At 32.5% G+C, this 22,635-nt stretch overlaps 1 protein-coding gene across 1 annotated transcript; it reads left to right on the top strand.

Annotated features, from left to right (window-relative positions):
- Window positions 1-151: 151 nt before the first annotated feature.
- On the top strand, window positions 152-13,213 carry Atg9 (autophagy-related protein 9). Its single transcript, XM_090104185.1, has 15 exons — window positions 152-596; window positions 895-1,165; window positions 1,466-1,586; window positions 1,837-1,961; window positions 3,153-3,280; window positions 3,560-3,744; window positions 4,170-4,348; window positions 4,854-4,985; window positions 5,479-5,650; window positions 6,099-6,245; window positions 6,537-6,600; window positions 7,287-7,453; window positions 8,855-8,965; window positions 9,991-10,167; window positions 11,457-13,213. Exons 1-15 carry the CDS (start codon window positions 422-424, stop codon window positions 11,547-11,549), a joined length of 2,247 nt encoding a protein of 748 aa, XP_089960311.1. The 5' UTR covers window positions 152-421; the 3' UTR covers window positions 11,550-13,213.
- The last annotated feature ends 9,422 nt before the right edge of the window (window positions 13,214-22,635 follow it).

Genomic DNA, 22,635 nt, shown 5'->3' with positions numbered 1-22,635 from the left:
ACAAAGAGGTCTAGTTACCTATATCGCCATCTATCGGCGAACGTTAGTGCACCATTTGCGTAAAATGGAATTTTCTTTGTTTTACTGAATTTAGGAACTGTCATTCATGCCCATTCATTCCCTTCTGGTTTATTTTCGTCATTTGGTTTGTTCAGTATTTTTTCTTAAACATTCTGATGATATTTCCTAAATTTTATGTAACCGTGAGTTAGATTTAATTAATTAAATTTATGTGACTTATACACATGTGTTCTATATATAATTTTAAAGTTATCAGAAATAAAATTTGTTGTATTAATAAAGAAACTGCGTTTTTAAAAGTTTTATATTTTTCTGGGCCAAAGTCAAGAATGTGTAGACAGTAAGTGGCCTCTTTGTATAAAAATTAGACGTAGAAATATTTTTAAGTTCAAAGGGTCGTATGAAAATGACTCACTTTAGACGTGATATTACGTATAGTGCATTAAACAACGAATTAGTTCCACCATTAGCAGCATCAGCTGAAAATGCAAATGCTTCTCCTACTGTGATATCTCTAGATCCCGAACATGATGACTCCACCAATGTTATAATTCACAAAGTACCACAAACTAAGGGTAAGTTGAACAATAGATCTTTGTCTTTGTTAATACCACACATGGTCATTATTATTTTATATGTTTATTAATATGCATTTATATTTTGATCTATTTTTGATTTGCACAAGTCATGTCTTACATGTATTACATTTACATTGTATATACTTAGTTACAGATTAGTACAGAATACAGATTTAAATTGACCAGTGTAACTTATTTATACCAGCAAAGTCCCATGATATAAATTACATTTATTAATTATGTGTATTTCAATGATTATGTTCTTTTTATATATATGAAAATTACTTTCTTACAGGAGGATGGAATCACATACACAATTTAGACTCCTTTTTTACAAGAATGTACAGATATTATGTACGAGGTGGTTTCTATCCAATGATTATGTCAGATTTCTTTTATTTGATACAATTTATATTTATTGTATGGTTTTCCACATTTTTGGTATATTGTGTAGATTATCCAAAATTATTTAGGAATGATCCTAATGCAAACAGGAGTGAGAAACTTAGTTTAAGTGACGTCATACTGCCAACTTCAGAGTGTGTAAGCTGTATATCATGGCAGTGGTAAGTTGTAAATTAAATATAGTTGCAATCAAGTTGAGGATTAAGTTATTCCTCTCTAAATCATTTCATATGAAAAATAAGTCTTAAACTGATTGAATGGCCAGGGCTCTCAATTCATCAAAATTTATTAAGAGTGATCTCTTTATATCATGATATATGAATATGAACTCCTTACAATGTTCATTTGAAAGAGCTGTATGCTAATGACACAAAAATAACAAAAAATGTTTGATGCATTTAAAAAAATTCTACTAATCAATTTTACTGTTTAAAAGATTTTAAATATCAAATTTGTTGCAGGTGGTGTCTCATAGTACTGTGTTCTATTATTTGGCTTATGAGGCTTTTTATATCAATGTATCATTTATATTATGCTTACGATACAAAATTATTTTATAATAATGCTTTAAGGATAAATGAGGTAAGATATCTACAATTTTATGCTCTATCCATGAATGAAATATCCCATTTTCATAGTAACATCAGAATCCTTTTTTACAAGAGATAAATTCCTATGTTTATGAAGTAGGCTGTCTCTATATTTCATGGGAAAGATGGATTCATATATAACATATTTTTTTCCATATAAGGAATAGAAGCAATAAGTGTATATGGGCAGTAGTTAATTCAAAGTTGAATGTAAAGATCATTTTATTATGAATTTGTTTTAGAATGACTTAGCCTGGGTGAATTGGACTACAATTCAAGATAGAGTGAGGGAAGCCCAGTCTGAACACCACATGTGTGTTCATAAACAGGAAATAAATGAGTTGGACATTTATCATAGAATACTCAGGTATAAAAAAGTTTGATACATTATAAAAAATTATAGATGAGATGTGTAAGCATGTTTGGTGAAATTTTAAAGTTGATGATTTAGATTTACAATAGCAATTACAATCTATTGCTATTGTATATACAACAATTTATGTTGTTGTTTCATAAATTGAACATGTTTAAAAATAACTTGTGCCATTTATTTTCTTTTCTTTTAATTAAGTATATTGGGCTAGTTGTGCAATTTTATGTGTATTTTTTAAATTGTATTTTATTTTGGTATTTATCTACATAGTTCCTTTGTTCCAATGTGATGGCTGTTAGCTAATTGATAGAAGTATTTTATTCTGAGATATAAATATAATTAGTGAATTCTATATTGTGGCTTGGCATGTATAATAATTTCAATTTAACCTTAACCACAAACTCAATAGAAGTTATTGTAGGCTTTAAAAAATTGTGTTGTGGACCGATCGGGCCTTTCGAGGCTCAATGGGTTAACTGGACTTAAAATTTCTTATTAAATATATCTGCTGCTGCTGCAAATGTTGTTTTGATGTATCTTTTTTTGTTCTTCTTTTTGCATGGCAACTGTTTTTTGTATATGTATATTGCATGCTTGTGTTGTTTTTTTTCTTCTAGTTTGTGAAAATGAGGACAGAATTGTTTTTTCGTTTATAGATTCTTTTTAATGCAAGCTTCACTTGTAATATACATTATTTAGAATACTAATTAAAACAACAACCACATTGGGGCCTTCTAGAAAAGAGCTTATTTGTCCATAAAAGGCTGGCAAAGCACCTAACACCTCTAGTGTTACAAGTGTTTATGGGCGGTGGTAACCACTTAACATCAAGTGGCCCACCTGCTTCTTTGCTTGCTCTGACATAAAAAACAAACAATTTTGCTCTTTAAGTTTATTCCTTCAGTACAAATAAATTTATTATTTCACAAAATTACATAGTCTTATTGCACTTTATACTGAGAAATAAATTCTGGATTGGTATGACAGTCTCTCATATATTTTATTTTTGGATAATTTATAAAGATCCTTTCGGCTCATTTGTTAAGGATATTTTACAATAATTTATCTGGAAGACTAATAAGTAATAAGCGAAATTATTTTATGATAACATAATAAAATTACAAATGTGTGTGTTCATTTTTTTTTTGTTTATCTATATGTAATCACTTTAATGAATTCTTTTAGATTTAATAATTATATGGTGGCAATGGTTAACAAGAATTTATTACCTCTGCAAATACATGTGCCTTGTGTTGGAGATTTCCATTATTTATCAAGAGGTCTCAAGTGGAATTTGGAGTTTCTTTTATTTTGTAAGTTTATACATTTTGTCTTATTATGCTTTCCATGAATAAACCATACCATGCTGATTTAGGTAATCTTAAGAAAAATCTTGGTAAATAATATAATGTGAAGTTGTTACTTGTTAGTATACAATTTGGAATTGTTTAGCCTTTTTGTTTCTATATTTTAAAGTAATCCTACTTACAACACAGAAGAGTTTGTGAGAATAAGACTTATCAACTCGTGATACAATTGTTAAATTCATACTCATAACCAAGTTCTTCATATTTATCATTTCCATATTGCAGCTAGTCCATGGAGTCCTTGGGAGAACTGCTGGCAGCTACGCTCAAATTACAAGGATCCAACCAAACGTATGATGCTCGCTCGACAGTTGGAAAGGCAGATAATGTTACTGGCGCTGGCTAATCTCGTACTCGCACCGCTGATACAGGCCTGGCAGATATTGTACTTCTTCTTTAATTATGCGGAGGTTTGTTGCTTATAGAAAAATGAATATTATTTAAGTGAAACTTCTTAAGGCGCGTTGAGAGTAAAATATCAAGGTCGCGTGAATAAAAACAGAGAAGTCATGGAGTAAGGTGATGTTTTTGTAGTTTTGAATCTTGCCAAAGAAGTTTCACTTCTGACATGTGTGCACGGCACACGCTTTTTTTTTTGTTTCATGTATACTTTACATATTATATAAATTAAAATTAAAGTGCTCTCAATATCAATGCGGCTTGTAATTAATGCCTCAGCCCCCGGAATCACAGACACAATAGAAAATCTATTGTGTCGAGGCCCGATCGGGCTGCTCGGTAGTCAAGGGGTTAATATCCTTAATATTTTAATTCCCACATAATAAATGAAAATTAAATTGTGTCATGTAAAATCAATATTGATCAATTATTTCAGTTAATAAAAAGATCACCAGGATCGTTAGGACTCCGCACATGGTCTCTTTACGCAAGGATAACATTGCGGCATTTCAACGAATTGGAACACGAACTACGGGACCGGTTGAATCGTGCTCACAAACCTGCTACTAAATATCTGGCCAGTTTTAGTTCACCCATAACCACGGTTATTGCTAAGTGAGTAGACTATTTTCTAGAAAATAAAAACGAAGTCTAGTAGTAAGTTTTAGAAAAGCTAGGTAAAAGACGAAAGCAGAAAATAATTTTTGAGGCAACATTTTGCGAAGTCTAGTAGTAAGTTTTAGAAATGCTAGGTAAAAGTCGAAAGCAGAAAATAATTTTTGAGGCGACATTTCGAGGAAGCTTTGTGAAGGCAATTCGAACAAATTTTTTAATATTGTTGAGAGAATGTAATTTTGTATGAAGTAGGTATTCAAAGTATGTGGTTAATCTTCAGATTATTTTTCTATGTCTTATTTATGTAAATTACTTTCCTTGTATTTATAATCTGGTGTATGGATAAGGAAATAAAATTTATATAAAAACAATCTTGTGCCTATGTGCCATATCTTCAATAGATTGTTAAACTTTTTTTATGCTACATATTTGAATTAATAGAACTATCCTATTAAACACTTGTTTAAAGTAGTAGATCAGTTTTAAAAAGTCCATTTTTTTGTAGGAATATCGTGTTCTTATCGGCGAGTGTTCTGGGTGTGTTGGTGGTGCTCTCGGTGTATGATGAAGATGTCCTGACGGTAGAACATGTGCTCAGTATTATCACTATATTGGGCTGCATACTCGCTGGAGCTAGGTTTGTTCATGTTTTTAGTAGATTTTTATTTTATCGTCATTTGTAAAGAGGAAATGAGAGCAAAGGAAATTTTGTTAATTTTTGTTTATCTTTATGTCCCAACTTTTGCTGAAACATATAATATACTAGCGGTCCGCCCCGGCTTTGCCCGTGGTACCTACATGTTTAAACTATCCTATGTCTCAAGTTGGATCGAACTACACATGGTGTGCGAATCCATACTAATATTATAAATGCGAAAGTAACTCTGTCTGTCTGTCTGTTACTCAATCACGCCTAATCGAGAAAGGACATAGGCTACCTTTTATTGCGAAATATGTACCACGGGCGAAGCCGGGGCGGACCACTAGTTTTATTATAATCGGTTAAGTGGTTTAAGAGTCCATTGAGGACAAATATTGTGACACGAGATTTATATATATTAAGATAGAAAAATTATTTTACCTGTACCTTGTTTAAAAATTAAAAACTAAAGAAAAACCTTCCAAAACAGGGCGCTAATAGGTGACGAGGACTTGGGCGGCGGTTGCACGGGCCCGGCGCGAGGCGAGGAACTGTTCGTGCAGGTGCTCGGGCACGTGCACTACTTGCCCGCCGCGTGGCGAGGCCGCGCGCACACCAAGGACGTCGCCGCGCACTTCCAGCAGCTGTTCCAGTTCCGTGCGGTACCGTATCCAGTATATATTTGTTATCGGACCTCAAAAAGAAGAGGCTCTGTATTCGTCTATATTTTAATTTGCGTTTCATCAGAACATGATAGTACAGGATCCTTCGCCCATTTTTGCAAGTGATTACTATCAAACTAATTTTCCGTGAGTAGCTTTATTTTGATGAGACGCCCAATAATTTCCTGTACGAAACTCTCGATTGTGGTAGCTAACAGAGTTAATAAGGATAAAGTTTTTTGATTTGATGGTTCTCAAATATTTATTACCATCTGCATGAAATTTGGTATAGATATATTTTGATACCCGAGAAAGGACATAGGATAGGTTTTATCCCGGAAATCCTACGGGAACGGGTTTTTCTTTGAAAACGCTGACGAAGCCGCGGGCGGAAAGCTAGTGTGTTATAAAAAGCAAAAAAAAAACTAAACTATTTTATTCCCTTCAGGCATACATAATCTTCGAGCTACTGAGTCCATTATTATGTCCTCTGGTCTTGTTCTCACTCCGCACTCGAGCGCTTGATATCGTGGACTTCTATAGGAATTTCACCGTCACCGTGCTCGGTATTGGCGATGTGTGCTCTTTCGCTCAGGTAAATGTTATAAGTAAAATGTATTTTGTTGGTACATAATGGAAACATTTTATAGTAGATAATGTAGTAATTGGCCATCATGAAGTACATATATGATATTGATGTTTATTAATTGTGTAAAACTTAAGTTTTATTTTAATTTAGTTCTACAAAATTCCTATGCTGATATAAATTATTTATTTTAGTTTTAACAGCTATATTACCTATGCATACAAAAACGATAACATTAAAAAAATAGCTTCTTTATTTGCATCTTCCTTTACAATGTCTAAAGATTTTTATGATTTTCAGCTTGATATAAGACGTCATGGTCACCCAGATTGGCAGACTCCATTGAAGTACGACAAACTGAAGGGTGAGTATTATTAAAATTAATAAATCCTACTTCCTACTATCCTACTAATATTATAAATGCGAAAGTTTGTGAGGATGGATGTGTGTGTGTATGTTTGTTACTCTTTCACGCACATACTACTGAACTGATTGCAATGAAATTTAGCACACATATAGAGGGTAACTTGGATTAACATATAGGATATTTTTATCCCGGAAATTCCATGGGAACGGGAACTATGCGGGATTTCTTAGAAAACGCGGGTGACGCCGCGGGCGGAAACCTAGTATTGAATAATGCCGACAATGTAATTTTTTGGTTGTAGCCGATGCCTCCAACTTTGTCCATATCAATAACATAGAATTTCATATAACTTACCCTACAAATATAAATTTATATTTATTATCCAGTGAAAGTCTTTTGAATGTCTCTCTTCCAAATAAAATTATACTATAGAGTGGAAGTGTCATGTAAATTCGGTTGCACAGCTGTTAAAAAGTTTCCTCTGTCCACAACAAAAGAAAATTTTTTTTGCTATCATCTTGCTATCAAACATTTATTTATTCAATTAGACTTCTTCGAGAAGCACTTTTGAAACGTCAATACATATTTTTAACATTTACCGTACAAATAACAATAGGTACTTCTCAAGTTTATTTTCATATGTAATTTTTACATTTTATAAATTTATAATTTGTTGCCTCTAGCTGGCAACACTCAATACAACCAAGGCGAGGGTGGCAAGACGGAGCTCTCATTGGTCGCGTTCTCATGCAGACACCCGGGATGGCAACCCGCTGAACCGGCGCAAAGACAATTCCTACGGTCGCTGAGACAGAGCATGCATCATGCTATACCGAGTAATAATGGATTGGTAAGGATAATATTTTATATTTTTTTTTGGGGAAACTTCTTTAGGCGCGTAAAGTGTAAAATTTGAAGGTTGTATCACGTATTTTGGTATCTTTGAATCTTGCTAAAGTTTCACATCTGACACGAGTACTCGGCACACACGTTCTTTTTTGAAGTGACTCTTTTTTATCGGGGTTAGAAAAAAATTTAGTGTAACATTTTTTCGTTACGCGTGACATTTTTCCGTTACGCGCCATCTTGTTTTTATCCCTATCACGCGTGATTGACGTATTTCTGTAAAGTTGCATATATTAAATTATTTTTTGAAAAATAAGGTCATAAAGAAGTTTCACTTTTTACGTGTGTACACTAGTAAACGCACACATTTTTTTGTATGGGTGTAAATAATCAATGATAAATAAGTAAGTAAATTAAACGGTAAGGATACATTGTGTTATCGATTTTTAGCATTAGTATTACAAGTAGTAAGAGTAGAATGTAGATTGTCATTAGATTGTATTACAATAATTATTGTCGAGCCAATTTAATAGGCAACATTTGACGTCTATCAATTTTATCTTCATAGGGTGGTAACCTGCTTAAAAACATCGATTAAAGTGAATTAATCGATACGGACTTGAAACATTTGTCAATCGAACTTGAAACACATGTCAATAATTTATGATGATTTTTATTCCCAAGTAATCAATGCATTCGATTCTAGATGTCAGATTTCGATTTTTAGAGTAACGTCTCTGGTATTTAAAAAGAAAAAAGGTTTATTGACGCAAAATTGTAGCAACGTCAGTTCTTTAAATCAGAAATTGTTTATTATGTTTAGAATGGTTTATCAGTAAAATCAAATCCTAAAATTACTTGTATCGGTCATTATTATTATAAATATGTTATCGTAATTGAAAAAAGTTAAGCAAATGTGCAGTTCTAACAAAACGAAATATCATATTATTCTATGTCGTCGTTACTAGGTTACGTTGTTGAATTTTGTTGAACTGTCAAATGTTGCCTATTAAAATGGCTCTACTATACTTTAGAGAATTTGTTTAGTGAATTACTGTTCAAATGTGATATGAGATGCCTTTAACAATAGTGTTGGGCACTGTGAATAATTGTCACAATTACTTATAATAATGTGAAAATTACTAAATTGGATACTTTCCCCTATGATTTATTTTTTACTAGAGGTCCGCCCCGCCCGTGGTACATATTTCGCAATATAAGGTAGCCTAGATGTCCTTTCTCGGGTATCAAAATATCTCCATACCAAATTTCATGCAAATTGGTTCAGTAGTTTAGGCGTGATTGAGTAACAGACAGACAGACAGAGTTACTTTCGGATTTATAATATTAAGTATGGATTTTAATAGGTATAGATGAAAAATAAATATGTATACTTTGATTACAGAATAGGACAATGTTGGGATCATACATACAACAGAGTATATTTGGCGTGAACACACCTCTACCGGCTGTTCTCTCGTACTACCAGCAACATAAGACCCAGTATAGATTACCGGTTTGTATTTATTTATTTTTATTTTGCGTATTATATGGAGAATCAAAAATGATGACTTATATAAATTAAGGATTGAAGATAGTGTAAGAGGTTAGATATAAAACTTTTTTCCCATGGTATTGTCCTGTTATAGTACTAAGGAAACGATCTTGTTACAATATGATCGAGTCATGCGACGAGGACTTTCTCATTGTGATTTAATTACACAATCACCATTTAAAATACACAAACAGCTCGACAAAAAATTGTCCTCATCAAAAGACCCATCCAGTGTGATGTTTTGTTGTTTTGTAAATCCGACTTTAATTCAAGCGAATTAAATTGAATTTGTTTTATATTCACTACCTAGCTCATGCCGTTACAATTTATTGCTTTTGGTCATTGAGATATACATGGAGACGACACCGCCTACATCACTTATGTTCCGCTTAACATAAGCCATATGGCTTAACTGCACGCTCATTTTTTATTTGTTTTAAAGTGAAACACTTCAAATATTCCTTCGTGTGTGTTATGATATTACACAAATAATACGGAAGTGACTAACATAACTTTTCATTAGTACCTAACTAGATAATAATTTTTAAAACTTAGAGCAAAAAAATGGCGCACAGATTTTGTTCGTGGTGTCTCCTCCATACGTAGTAATATTATCTCAATGCTTTTGGTACGTTTCATTTGAAGGCAACCCATAAACTTGTTGTTTTCTGACCAGGATTTTGTAGATAGTTTTGAGTTTTTGAAGTGAAACTTCTTTATCGGGGTTGGAAAAAAATTTAGTGTAACATTTTTTCGTTACGCGTGACATTTTTCCGTTACGCGCCAACTTTTTTTATCCCTACCACGCGTGATTCGACATATTTCTGTGAAGTTGCATATAGTAAATTATTTTTTGAAAAATAAGGTCATAATGAAGTTTCACTTCTTACGTGTGTACACTAGTACACGCACACATTTTTTTTTGTATAGGATAGTGTATATTTTTTTACTATTCCAAACACTCTGTATAAGTACGTATGTTGCAGGATATGGACGAGACGAGCGACGAGGAGGAGGGTACTTGCCTCGCGTCGGTGGCGGGCGCGGGCTCGGCGCTCGGGGCCAGCGCGCTCGGGCTCGAGCCGGCCGCCGAGCCGCCGCCGGACGAGGCGCGAGACATGTCCGTCAGCGCGCTGCACTTGTACGACCTGCACCTGTCGCAGGTGAGCTCCTGTATATGTTATAATAGGTACATAGAAGAGCGGCGACGATAAATTCTGGACCGAAAAAGCGAGGTAGACCCCTAAAAACTTGGATGTCTGTCATCAAGAGCGGCGAGTCTTGGCCATAAATTCTGGACCGAAAAAGCGAGGTAGACCCCTAAAAACTTGGATGTCTGTTATCAACAAAGACCTGAAGAAAGCTCAAGTAAATGATCCACGACCCGGAATCGATGTCTCTGGCGAAGAATGACGAGGAGAGCCGACCCCAAGTGAACTGGGATAAGGCTAAGCACAGTAGTAGCAGTAGGTACATAGAAGAGCGGAGCATGAAGGCATGTCCCTCAGCGCGCTGCACCCGTACAACTTGCACCTGTCGCAGGTGACCTCCCTATATATTATATAGTGTAGTGATATATCGTTTAGAAGTTACAACATACTTGTTGGGCTGTGTGCTGCACCTGTACGACCTGCACCTGTCGCAGGTGAGCTCCCTGTATATCTTAATATATATAAATCTCGTGTCACAATGTTTGTCCTCAAGGGACTCCTAAACCACATAACCGATTATAATAAAATTCGCACACCATGTGCAGTTCGATCCAACTTGAGAGATAGGATAGGTTTTATCCCGGAAAACCCACGGGAAAGGGAACTATGCGGGGTTTTCTTTGAAAACGCGGGCAGGCGAAGCCACGGGCGGAAAGCTAGTATATCAGATAAAGCTATGACTTCTCACCGAAAAGACGATCGCCATAGACGCATGTTTACCAGCGTTCAGTACGTGTACGACCTGCATCAGGGTGAACAAAAACGAACAAGGTGAACACTCTCTATATGTGATAATAGGAACCTAATATTGAAGCGAATTTTTTCACGTGAAAGCATGTTCGATAGTATGCTGCACTTGTATTAGATGAGAACCCGCTTCACATAACTAATAGATCGTTTGTCATATAGAAGCGAATCCTTCCGAGTAGGAACGACTGTAATTTGTGCATTTCCTGTAAAAAATATATTTTTTTTAATTAAATAAAAAAAAAAAATTGGTTGTTTGTAAAGTAGGTTTACGATCGAGATGTTTACGTGATAGCGTCTTATTGGTGGCAGCGCTCGAGATGAGACAGGAGATCGGTCCGTCTCTCTCTCTCGTTATACCTGCGATCGCGCTCGTGAGGTTTTGGTGTGACACAAGTTTCTGAACATGTCACCCGACTAAAACGACTTTGAAAACGTTATCACGTCAAAAATATAATTTATTTAATATTTATAAAAACAATACAAAATTACAGGGTGGCGGGAACGTGTCGTGCTGCACGAACAACTGCAGCGAGCGGCGATCGCGCTACGTGAGCGGCGAGCAAACTCCTTTACTGCGCCCATAACGATGGTGTTTATCGCCCCTCGATAGACCGGTCTGGGTCTAACCCTGGGTATAACGTGCCACTGTCTAGTGTCGGTCAGGAATGTACGGATTGTGCGTGAAGCTGTTCACCTGCTGAGAAAGATAGAACACATAAAATATAGAACAAGGTAGGACTTGGGATGGCTTTTTGCAGCAATTTGTTTTATTGTGCCTTATTCGGGACGGTTTGTCAAAGGTGTGCATCGCAATATGTTGAGTAGTGTATGCTCATTGCAATAAAAATATGTAATGGTTACATTTGGTTTGCAATAAATATGTAACTATTACATAAGTACTATATTTTATGTGTATGTCTTGTGTATACTATGGAAATGGAATGCAATAACTGATAAATTTTCGTAGTATGCACTCAGTAATGTGTGGACAGCTTCCGAAACCAAAGTAAAGGTGCCGTAATCTTTAATGTGGCAATCATATTTCCAAAAATAATCCGATTTAATTTAGTTTTATTGTAATTTTTATTATTTTTAATTTTTTTATTAAGGATCTAAAGATACCATCAACAATGTCAAATGTGTTCATTCATTGTAATTGAAAAAAAAGTTAAGTTAGGTTTAATTGATTTATTATTTTAGAGGATTACTGTTTACAAGTGTCTTGAAAATTACTTGGAAAAAATGTTAAGTGCCTAAATATATTTGCAATAGCGTTATGAAATTGGAAATGGTTATATAATTTTTATTATATTGTTGGTTAACTCTTGTGAACAGTAATCCTTATTTTTCTTTTAATTTTATATTATTTTTAAGATAGATACACTTATTTCAGATTTTTATTAAAATTATGTCAAATATTAGTACATATAAAGTTGTATAGTTGGAAATTGAAACTAAAATAAAAGACAAAAAAAAAGGTTTTGGTGTAAGGTTGGTTAGGTGTGAATAGACAGTTAACATGCGCACTTAAATATATCCAGGGTTTGCTATTCATTGACACATATTTTTATAAAGCTGTACATTCATGGTGTTTACATGGAATATGAAATACTTGCTCTTTCTAATATAAAAATGTTGTCAATGAAAAGCTCACGAGGGGCTCTTTGTTTATAATTACATAATATATATGTAATGAATGTAACTGACAAATATTTTTTCTGATTTGTTCTTAATAAAAGTGATTCAATTTCTGAATTACCAATTAGGTAATGCAAAATCGAATCGCGTATTACATTAATTAATAATCAGAAACAAAATTAGTCAAACAATAATTAGTTTAACGTATAAATTTAAGTAGTATCACGTCTAAAGCAGTCATTTGTATTAACGCACATAAGTTTTTTTATCATAAAAACGTATAGTGAGTGATTTTGTAAATATTTACGATAATATTTTGTATAGAATTTTTAAATTTCTAATATCTAAGATACTTTAAAAAATATTTTTAGCCGTTCATCAGCCTTTTAACGGTTTGTTTTTAATGTAAGTGTGTAAATCGTCTAGTGATTGCTAAGTTGTAAAATTGCATCGAAACGGAAATTTTTGCCGCAAATTTGAAATTGTATTCATCCGTCTACTAATTTACATTATACCGATTTTAATCTCTTATTAAATTGCTCTTTCTGAAATTTAATATTCGCGGAAGCAATAAGCTCTAAGTATAGCTCTATTAATTAATAATTGTTTTATACACATATACAAATAAAAGCTACCGTGTACCAAATACCAATTTAACGCAACGCCTTCATATCTTCAAATTAAACAAAATTGCAAAATTAACATGAAAAATCTGAAGTTTAATAAAAAACGCATTGATATTATCAGATTGTTAAAATAATTAAAATGAAGAAAAATAATAACTGGTCATAAATAAATATACGGTTAGTAATACAATTTTTCAAATGCTTAAGTAATCATGGCTTCTACAGTCATCATAAGTGATATAGCGGTAAAGTCACATGTTGCTTTCTTTAATACATCGAAAGAAGAACTTTCTACAAAATATATGCGGGTCATATATGTCATATAAACAATATTGGATATGGTACTTATATAATATGATGTGCACATTTACATGTCAAAAATAAAGTCGTTCATGAATGGCCGCTTTACAACTGTTTATAATAATAACAATAGCTTGCAATAATATTTCGTAACATAAAAATTATTTACAAAGAACGGTAAAAGGCGTGGAGCGGTAGGTACAGTGTGTAGGTTGACCTTAAATATTTTCGGAAGTAATAATTTATAATTCATGAAAATATATTAGCTCGTTATAATCTCGATTATTGAGGCGAGCGATCTGCTAATATTTTGTCATAATTAATCAGTTTGACATTTACAAATTTTTGTATTGCAATAATATCATGTGTGACCGGTTTTAGGCAAATATAATAAAAAATATGCAAATAATTTTAGCTCGCACCTAAATATAGGCCTCAAATATTGTACTTCAGCACTATATACCACTTACAATATAATATACAGTAGCACCTCGTTAAGTCGAACCTCGATAAGTCAAAAACCTCCAAATCTCGAAAAAATGTTTTGTTCCCTTCCCTTCAAACCCGAAAACCTCCGTTACTTGAAATCATGACCCTCTGTTAGTCGAAATAATCACCGAGTCCCTCCAAGCCATTTTGGTACATATTTTCACTCTATAACTCGAAAAATTAAATTTGACCTCTGTATCTCGAATATAGCAACGGTTTATTTTACAACCCTTATAACTTGATCATTTGGAATTTATTACCTCTATTGTTCGAACCGCATTGAATACCTTACAAAATTTTAGAGAACAAACCAGTATCTCTGAAGAAGAAGAATGTTCTGCTCTTTATAGATTAGACAACGCTAGAGAACAACCAAATTATCTAAAGCAAAAAAAAAAAACTTACTGACTCTTTTTAATGCCATATTTTTTATTTTAAAATGATTTGAAATAATGTTGATTTATAATAAATAAAAACATGTTTGTCACCTCTGCAAGTTGAATTTTAATGTACTTTACCTCTCTAACTCAAAATTTATAAGGATAAACCTCAAACTCTTTATGTCGAATCAAAATCCGCCTAAGTCGTAATCCTCCCTAAGTTGAAAACTCTATAACTCGAATTTTTTGGCGTCTCCCTTGATGTTCGACTTATAGAGGTGCTACGTGTATAATCAGCAATAATCAGCAATATTATTGAGTTTATTACCCCAAAACCCTCAGCAATAATAAAACTAAAAAAAAATACACACTCCAAAAAGTGATCGCGTTAAATTTTAATACTAATAACTCTTTCACATTTGATTATACGTATATGCATGCGGTATAAATTTTATACAAAAAAGTAAACCGGTCCTGCACGAAAAAAATTATATCAGCCGTATAATCAAATTAATTGGAATCGTATTCATTAGTGACAAAACTAAAACCTGCTCTAGCCTTCATAGGATAATTAGGATTATATTTTCTCAATATTTTTAAATTTTTAACACATTGTGACATTTGCAAATTCGTAGTATTTTTATAAAGTTTATTAATATATTTGAAATTTACAGTTTGATCTGAAATATATAACAAGTAGTGAGAGTAGTAATAACAAGTTTTATAAAATAGAGCTACCTCATCGACGTTTTAATCGTCTTCTTTGTTTCAAAATTTATGAACGTCATGTTCATAATAGAATCGATTCATCTATAATTATGATCTAAGGGCAATACATTATGCAATATAATATATATACAATATACATTAAAGTAAAAATAGAAAGAAATGACTAAAGAAACTTCGTATGAAAGTGCGTATAAATAATATGCGAACCTCTTAACACACAGATTTTCACGTTATGATATTTAACAGTTTTGATGTTTTTCAGTCAATAATTTTGTGTATTCCATGCTTATTTTGCACCAGTGCTTTTTTGAGATGGATGGATTAAATTATATAAATTCTAATAGTACAATCAAAACGAAGAATTAGAATAATCTGTACTCGGTATAATGTATAGATTTTCATGCTACAGTAGTTCTAGTTAGTACTGCTAGACTGTAGATTAAGTACGGAATTGATTATATTTCATACGTAGATATAATAACAATCTACGTCCCTGTTTTAATAATTCAATAAACTTCTATTTCTGTATTAATAATGCTTTAAATGCTTTACGGAAATAAGAGAATTGTATAACATCTAGGGATAGAGGGAACCTAAAGCATTTTTCCTGAATCCGTCAATCAGGAAACTACTACAGTCGTAGTAAAATGTTGGATGATAAATTTTAAATACTAGATAATTAGATTATACATATATATTATTATATTTTTTGTCAATATAACGCGATTTTAGTGTAGTTATATAAACCTGCGGTACAATCTTGAGAAATTCACTAGGATAAGCTGTTACGATAGGTAATTTTTTTGATATTTTAATAATCGAAAAAAATAAGCAAGCATAAATAGAATTAATTCGTTATGCCTATAAAAATCTTATGAAAAAAAAATTATAATTAGGTTACGATAACCGATTAGTGAGAGTAATTGGTAATAATCTTGTAATGTTATCTTATATATCATTGTTAATATATATATTTGTGATAATATTAAAAGTGAATTAAATTATATACTTTATCTCATAGCGACTTATTATATTTATTCTGTTATAGTTAATAATAATTCAACTTATTATAATATATATTTCAGCCACTGAAAACGATCGTGTCTAAAATCACATGTAGACCTGTGAAAGTGTGAGTTTAGATCACACACAAACACACACATGCGCATGACACAAACACATATATTATTTGCATACGAACTTAAAATTACCTTTATTTTGTCAAAAGGTTGTGTTTAAAACTCCTTAGTTGTTTTAATTTGTACACAATTTAGAGGTTTATTTATATTATATCTATACTTTTTCTAAATCAGCTTTGGATTTGTCAGTCGATCGATGGTAATTTTTTTATTTTATTAACCGACTTAAAAAAAGGAGGAGGTTCTCAATTCTGTCGGTATATATATATACATTTTTTTATATTTAAACCAGTAATAGTACCATTAGTACAAAACAATTAATCGAAAGTAAAACAGTTTCGTTTTAGTTATATGGTAACACTGATCTCGATTTTTGTTTTGTGATCGTACGGGGTCAAAATACGCCCTAAATACATATTGTGATTTATTATATTCTTGATATTCAACCAGTTTTTTTAAAAAACATACTTTGTGAAACCATTGAAAATTTAATTATTGTATTAGTCTTTACAAATTAAACAAAGCTATATTTAATAAGTATCTAGAAATTACTTTTTTTTCAATTGTTGTTTTCAAAAAATATTCGATTTTTGTTTGTATTTTATAATCAATTGTATGTACTCATATCACTTAAGTCTCGTTTGTGTATATTATGTGTTTGTGCAGATATCGGCGGATTCCCTCGATTGCGTCATACATTGCAAACGCATTATACCTAATCCATGGGTTACTACACAAACGAAATACAATGTGTTGATTAATCGTTTTGTTACGGTTCGACATCGAATTTATATGTTACCCGCTAAACAAAAAATTACGTCTTTCATTTCAATGCCTTATTTGTAGCCTTAGTTGTGTTTAATATTAACATAACACATGTATGTACCTATTTCGAACTATTGCAATAAAACGCGTGTATACATATATCTATCACGATGTTTATCCGCATATAATATGTGTAATCGTAGATATAACTGAGTAACCACTAACATGTTATCGTATGCTTTTTAATATCTTATATTAATAATAAAAGATTTATAGTTCTATTATATTCCCCCTAAATATTGATCATTAAACGTAGAGTTTAAGAAATTTCGTAATAAATATATTTTATTCTTGTAATTTGGCTTAAATTTTATATTTATATATAATTCGGCTTTTTGAATTACTAGCACCATATGACTTATACATCTATTTAATACTCGTCTGTATTACTTAAAAAAGCAATAAATAATTGTAAACCTTTTATTTTGAAGGTGCTTAGAAATTTAAGATGCGGCGTAAAGCCTAATTTCAAATAAACGCAACAACGTAAATTAATAAAATTTATTCCTGATACTTACATTGCCTGGGATTAAATGAAAAAGTGCCAGACTCAAGCGACAAATCTATTTTTATATTGATTCTGATATATTGCCATAAGCATCGGAAACTATTTACAATAAAGGGCAAAATTGATTCGACAAGTGCCTCTAAGTTTCAGGATTGCCATACATGTACGCGATAAGCTAAACCATAATAAATTAGCACTTATACATTGTTGTCATAATTTATGCTTTATTAGTGGATATATAATTATTGTATATTTTGTAAATCTGTTAAGGATTGCTTTTTATTGTATCAAGACCCTCTAACACCGACGACACACGAATAGTTGACACTCAGCCGATGGTCGGCCCGCGGGGTTGTCAGAAACATTATCCAAACGCTTCGAGAAGCATTCGCGGTGGGAATTGCTCAATTATTATCAATATTGCCTGCGTAAGAGCGTTGTTAAAGAGATTTGGACGCTGTCGATCTCTAACTCAAATTTAACCAAATTTGTAAATATTTAGTTCAATTTATAAATAAGTAATTGTAACTATTGTGATATATATTTGACTTTCGTTGTAAGTTTAAGTAGAATTATTTCAAATATGAATCAGACGTGAGTGTACCCCACGTTGTGTTCTGAAATCGCTTTAATTTGTAGCGTAATTGAAGTTGGTTATATTTTTTTTTGTTTGTGTTTCTTTCGTCAATAATAAAGTCATGGCTTCATTGCGATCGATTAGGTCATTAATAATAGATACAGAATAATATAAGGAATGATTTTAAACTTATCAAATTATATGTTTCATAAATATTTTGATAAAAAGAGTAAGATTTGTTAAATTCAACACCAATTATTGTTAAATTTAGCTCTATTAAACATTATATGAATAAATTTGAAAAGATTCAGCCAGTTGTTTTATTTTACGCCATTTAGAATGTGTATCCTTTTAGCGATAAAAATTTACTACGGCGATAATCTACCCCATACCTAATAGTCCAGGATCCTTCGCCCATTTTTGCACGTGATTACTACTATCAAACTAATTTTCCGTGAGTAGCTTTATTTTGATGTGACGCCCAATAATATCCTGTACGAAACTCTCGATTGTGGTAGCTAACAGAGGTAACAAGGATAAAAATTAAAATGTGTTGATTAAGTAAGCTACCACAATCGAGAGTTTCGTATAGGAAATTATTGGGCGTCTTATCAAAATAAAGTTACTCACGGAAAATTAGCTTGATAGTAATCAAGTGCAAAAATGGGCGATGGATCCTGAACTATAATTCCACATATTATTCGAACCATACTAGAGAGGGCATTGCTACTACACTCTTTGTAACACGAGTTAGAGGCAAACGTCACAAACTCATCGCATAATCTATGACTCACTAGCCGCCCCACGCGCGCCAGGCACCGTCGCGCTTGTCGCACAGATTTTGTTCGTGGTGTCCTCTTTATACGTAGTAATGATTTGAAATTCAATGATTTGAACTTCATCCGAGAGAATCTGTGAGGTGTGCCCACGAGCTAATATTATTTATTCGACTTTATAATAAATAGCTCGTGTTTATAAGAAACGCACTATTAGTTTTCTGGTTATGAAAATTTTAATTTGTTACAGAGATCAAGGAAACGATTAAGAAGTTGAACTTAGGCAATCAATTAGAGCTATGATTTATTTCTATAAAATAAATAATATTTACTTTAAATCGGAGACGGTGTTTTACATTGATTGAGCAATAATTAACAATGAAACTCTGAAAAACAATTTGTGATACCAAAAATGAGTAGATCGTTGTCGTTTAATACGTCATATTAATACGACGTATACTATAATATTGATTGAATAATCGACGCATGCAACAGATTTTTCAAAACGGAAAGGTTTGAAGGTCAAAACGTAGGAATATTTTTTCTTGACTACGCCGTAAATCTGACGATGTATATAAGATTTTTTTAAAATTTGGTTTTAAAAATATCTAAACTAAGTAGTAAAAATTTTGCAATATGTATGTTTATTAAAATCTCGTGTAGGTAGGCATGCATGATGCATGTGGCCCCAAAACTCTACAACTACTTAACCGGTCTTGATGTAATTTTGTACGACGTTTGCTAAATATTATTTATTAATAATAGTAGAAAAATAAATAATACTGATTGATCTGTCAAGTACATATTATGTACCTATATATATTTCCATGATCCCACTAATAATGAATGTGACTTATAACCTTCAAGGATGCTGATAAATTTCCTGCTCTATCACGAGACCGGCTGGATAGTATGGATATTATTTTAAAAATTATATTATAATAAAAATAAGAGTAGATAGTAATTATTGAAATGAGATTTCCGGCTGCAGAAACGGAGCCGCCAGAAAATTGATCATATCTATCCCTTGAAATTTTACTCCCTTTGTATTTTATTGTTTGGTTTTGACTTTTAAAAGGGCTGCGTGGTGGATTACGGCCCGAATCCCAGCAGTGGGAACAAAAAAATGCTGATGATGATACTTAAAGTTGAATAAAATTGCCGATAGTGTACTAAATATATAGGAATGTGAATGATGGTCTGTACTATCAGGCATTATAGTGAGTCCGTATACCTGCAGAGGGATCAAATATTAGGTACTGATGATGGTAGCGGTCAGCGGGCATGGATAACTATTCGCTTGACACAAAAAAGACTAGTGATGGGAATGGGAATCAACCGTTATTATAATGTCTTATTAATGGGTCTTTCCAGTATAGCCTTTACACTTAGTATTGACGTTTCAAAAGTGCTTCTCCAAGATGTCTAATTGAATAAATAAATGTTTGAGTTTGAGTTTGAGTTTACCTACTATGAAAAATGATTACTTGGAGTAGGTAATTTAGGGAAAAGAATTGCAAAGGTAATGTATTTCAGTTGATTGACAACGCACCTATATATCACACGGTAAGTGCAGAATGACTGTTTGTTTATGCCAGAGGACATCGGTTCAATCACCTGTATGGAAATGGTATGAAACAGTTATAAAAACATATTTGTACTCTCTGTAGTGTGGTAGGAATTCAAGTATACTGTGAACAAAATATTGAATTAAATCAAATTTATTTGCACATTTTTTCTCTTAATCATTGCTACAATCGGTGAAGGAAAATATCAAGAGGAAACCGACGCCTGAATCAATTACCAAATTATAATAAAACCTTTATTTAGCTTTCTATAACGTGTTTCGCAGTGGAAAACAAAACCGGGCTTATGAAGATCATCAAAATCGGTTCACCCAGTAGAAAGTTCTGAGGTAACACCAAGAAAATTACAGTCGACTTGAGAATTTCCTCCGTTTTTAAAAGTTGGTAGAAAATTTACTTACACACATACCTACTAGTCTAGCGATAACGCGATTCTTATTAAAAAAATATTGTTATGTATACGTAAATTTTATACTTCCATCAGAATAACACATAAGCTACTTGATTTTTCCCACCAGTTCATCCGCGGGTGAAACCGCGTGGCACAGTTAGTAATTTTTATTTGGATGACGTGCAGGCAGGCATTTAACACATATTATATTAAACAATCATATAAAAACAATTATCAATGGAACAAGGGTAACTGCATGATGGTTACGAAGCATGTTTAGATTAGGACTGATATAACTGTTGAAAACTGTACGTTGTGAAGATTATCAAAACGTACCAATATGAATTATTCGGTAAATATGTAGAATGTAGATATGTATCTAGATATAAAGCCTGAACCATTAGGTAATCCATACTAATATTATAAATGCGAAAGTAACTCTGTCAATCACGCCTTAACTACTGAACCAATTTGCATGAAATTTGGTATAGAGATATTTTGATCCCCGAGAAAGGACATAGGCCACTTTTTATTGCGAAATATGTACCACGGGCGAAGCCGGGGCGGACCGCTAGTAATCAATAAATTCATTGGCCACATAGGATACCATACCCAAAGTTACCAATCAAGTCATTCAAAACTATCACCGACTCGTTCTTTCAGGAATCGAAAAAAAAAACATTTAAAGGTATTTTACCAAGTTACAAACGATTGTGTCTTGTGCCTAGAATTAAGAAATAGTAAAATAACGTGTTTATGTGTGTCATAGCTATGAGCTGGCTGACTGAATAATGAGTATTCAAATACCAAAGAGAAGACGATCAAACTCGTTGGTCTCGACACAGAGTGGTACGTCCTTGACGCTTGATGCATTCATATGTTATCCGTTTCTCTATAATAATATACATATATTATGAGCAAGTAAAATATTTAAAGGTTACTTTCTTGGGACATTTTGATCGTTTCGAAAATTTTCTCAATTAATTTGTAAATTTTATCCTTGTCGGTTAGGTAATACCGCCATAATAAAATGATGATGACATTAGTATTTTAACACTTGTGTAATAATATGTATAATACTTTTATAAAAAGTACTAGCTGCTCCCCGTGGTTTCACCCCCGTGGCTCCACTCCTGTTGGTCGTAGCGTGATGATAAATGATAATTATAATTCCTCGATAAATGAGCTTTCTAACACCGAAAGAATTTTTTAAATCGGACCAGTAGTTACCAAGATTAGCGGCGCGTTCAAACAAACAAACAAACAAATTCTTCAGCTTTATAATATTAAGTATAGATTTAACTTCTCTCATGAAACGATTTGATTGGTTATACCTCTTCTGATGAATACGAGACATTACCTTCTTGCTTTGAAATTGACGTCTACCCTACATATCGGCAACCGTTATAAAAGCGGAAAATGGTTTAATTCGTGGTACATGAATCTTTTGAAAATAAAATAAACGTGGTCGTGAGTAAGATGAATATGTATAATAATATTGTTGTAACATTGTTTTGATTTTTATCAAAAATGTGTTCTTCTTAAAGTGTATCATATTTATTATTTAAATATTGACGTACCTACTATCATAGACTAATAATAATATACTACACTATACTATGTACTTAGATGAGAAGCTATAGTTTTGTTTCAGATAATTTTAAGCATGATTGTGAACCTAGTCGATTGTATGGCAATGCATACAA

This window comes from Colias eurytheme, chromosome 1 (genome assembly GCF_061535395.1).
Source record: "Colias eurytheme isolate Ceu_HAF_F1 chromosome 1, ilColEury1 Martin Lab GWU primary, whole genome shotgun sequence".
NCBI classification, from domain to species: Eukaryota; Metazoa; Arthropoda; class Insecta; order Lepidoptera; family Pieridae; genus Colias; species Colias eurytheme.
This window is presented reverse-complemented; position numbering and strand designations above follow the sequence as displayed.